At 51.9% G+C, this 693-nt stretch overlaps 1 protein-coding gene across 1 annotated transcript in view; it reads right to left on the bottom strand.

Annotated features, from left to right (window-relative positions):
- LOC102250855 (acyl-coenzyme A synthetase ACSM1, mitochondrial) overlaps nt 1-473 on the bottom strand; it is a 3,730-nt gene extending 3,257 nt beyond the window's left edge. The window contains exon 1 of the mRNA XM_005875272.2: nt 237-473. Coding sequence (XP_005875334.1) covers nt 237-468 — 232 coding nt within the window. The 5' untranslated portion in view covers nt 469-473. The remainder of the gene's footprint in view (nt 1-236) is intronic.
- Nucleotides 474-693: the final 220 nt, after the last annotated feature.

The following is a 693-nucleotide window of genomic DNA, read 5'->3' as shown; positions in this document are numbered from 1 at the left end:
GTGTGTGTGTGTGTGTGTGTGTGTGTGTGTGTGTGTGTGTGTGAGACATTGTGTTTGCACGTATGTGAGGGTGAGGGAGAGAGTGGGGGATAAGGGGTAATATATGTGAGGGAGTCTGAGAAAGAATACAACTGTGAAGAAGAAAGAATGTAGGGAAGAGGAAGCACCTAGTGTTCCTGGACCAGTTGGCTCCAGGACATCCCTAAGGTCTCTACGGGTCTCTCTGAGTCACTGACCTGTTCGGATGCAGCCAATGGCCACCAGCCACCACTCAGGCACTCGAGGCAGAATCAAGGCGAGACGGTCTCCCTGCTGCAGGCCACAGGTCTGCGTGAAGACGTTGGCTGCGCGGCAGGTGAAGTCTGTCAGCTCTCTGAAACTCCACTTCACTTCGTCTCCTTGGCTGTTCACCCACCACAGGGCTGGGTTGGGGCCTCTCTTGCCTTCCTGGTCAAGATCACACACCATGTGTTACTTCCTGCTTCACAGGAAAAGGGCACTTATTTCCCCAATCCACTGTCACAGTCACATTCCAGTGTGAGCATAGCTCACGGCCTAAGACCCCATTTTAAATCATTTAAAGAGTCCAGAAAAGTTAGGGGCGGGGTGCGATCCAGCCAACTTCTTCTGGTCTACTGTAGCCACCTCCTCCCAAGTCACATAAAACCATGAATAGCTTCATGTCTCCAACTG

The sequence above is a fragment of the Myotis brandtii genome, unplaced genomic scaffold (assembly GCF_000412655.1).
Source record: "Myotis brandtii unplaced genomic scaffold, ASM41265v1 scaffold4568, whole genome shotgun sequence".
NCBI classification, from domain to species: Eukaryota; Metazoa; Chordata; class Mammalia; order Chiroptera; family Vespertilionidae; genus Myotis; species Myotis brandtii.
The sequence above is the reverse complement of the archived record's forward strand: the minus strand, read 5'-3'. Positions and strand labels throughout refer to the sequence as shown.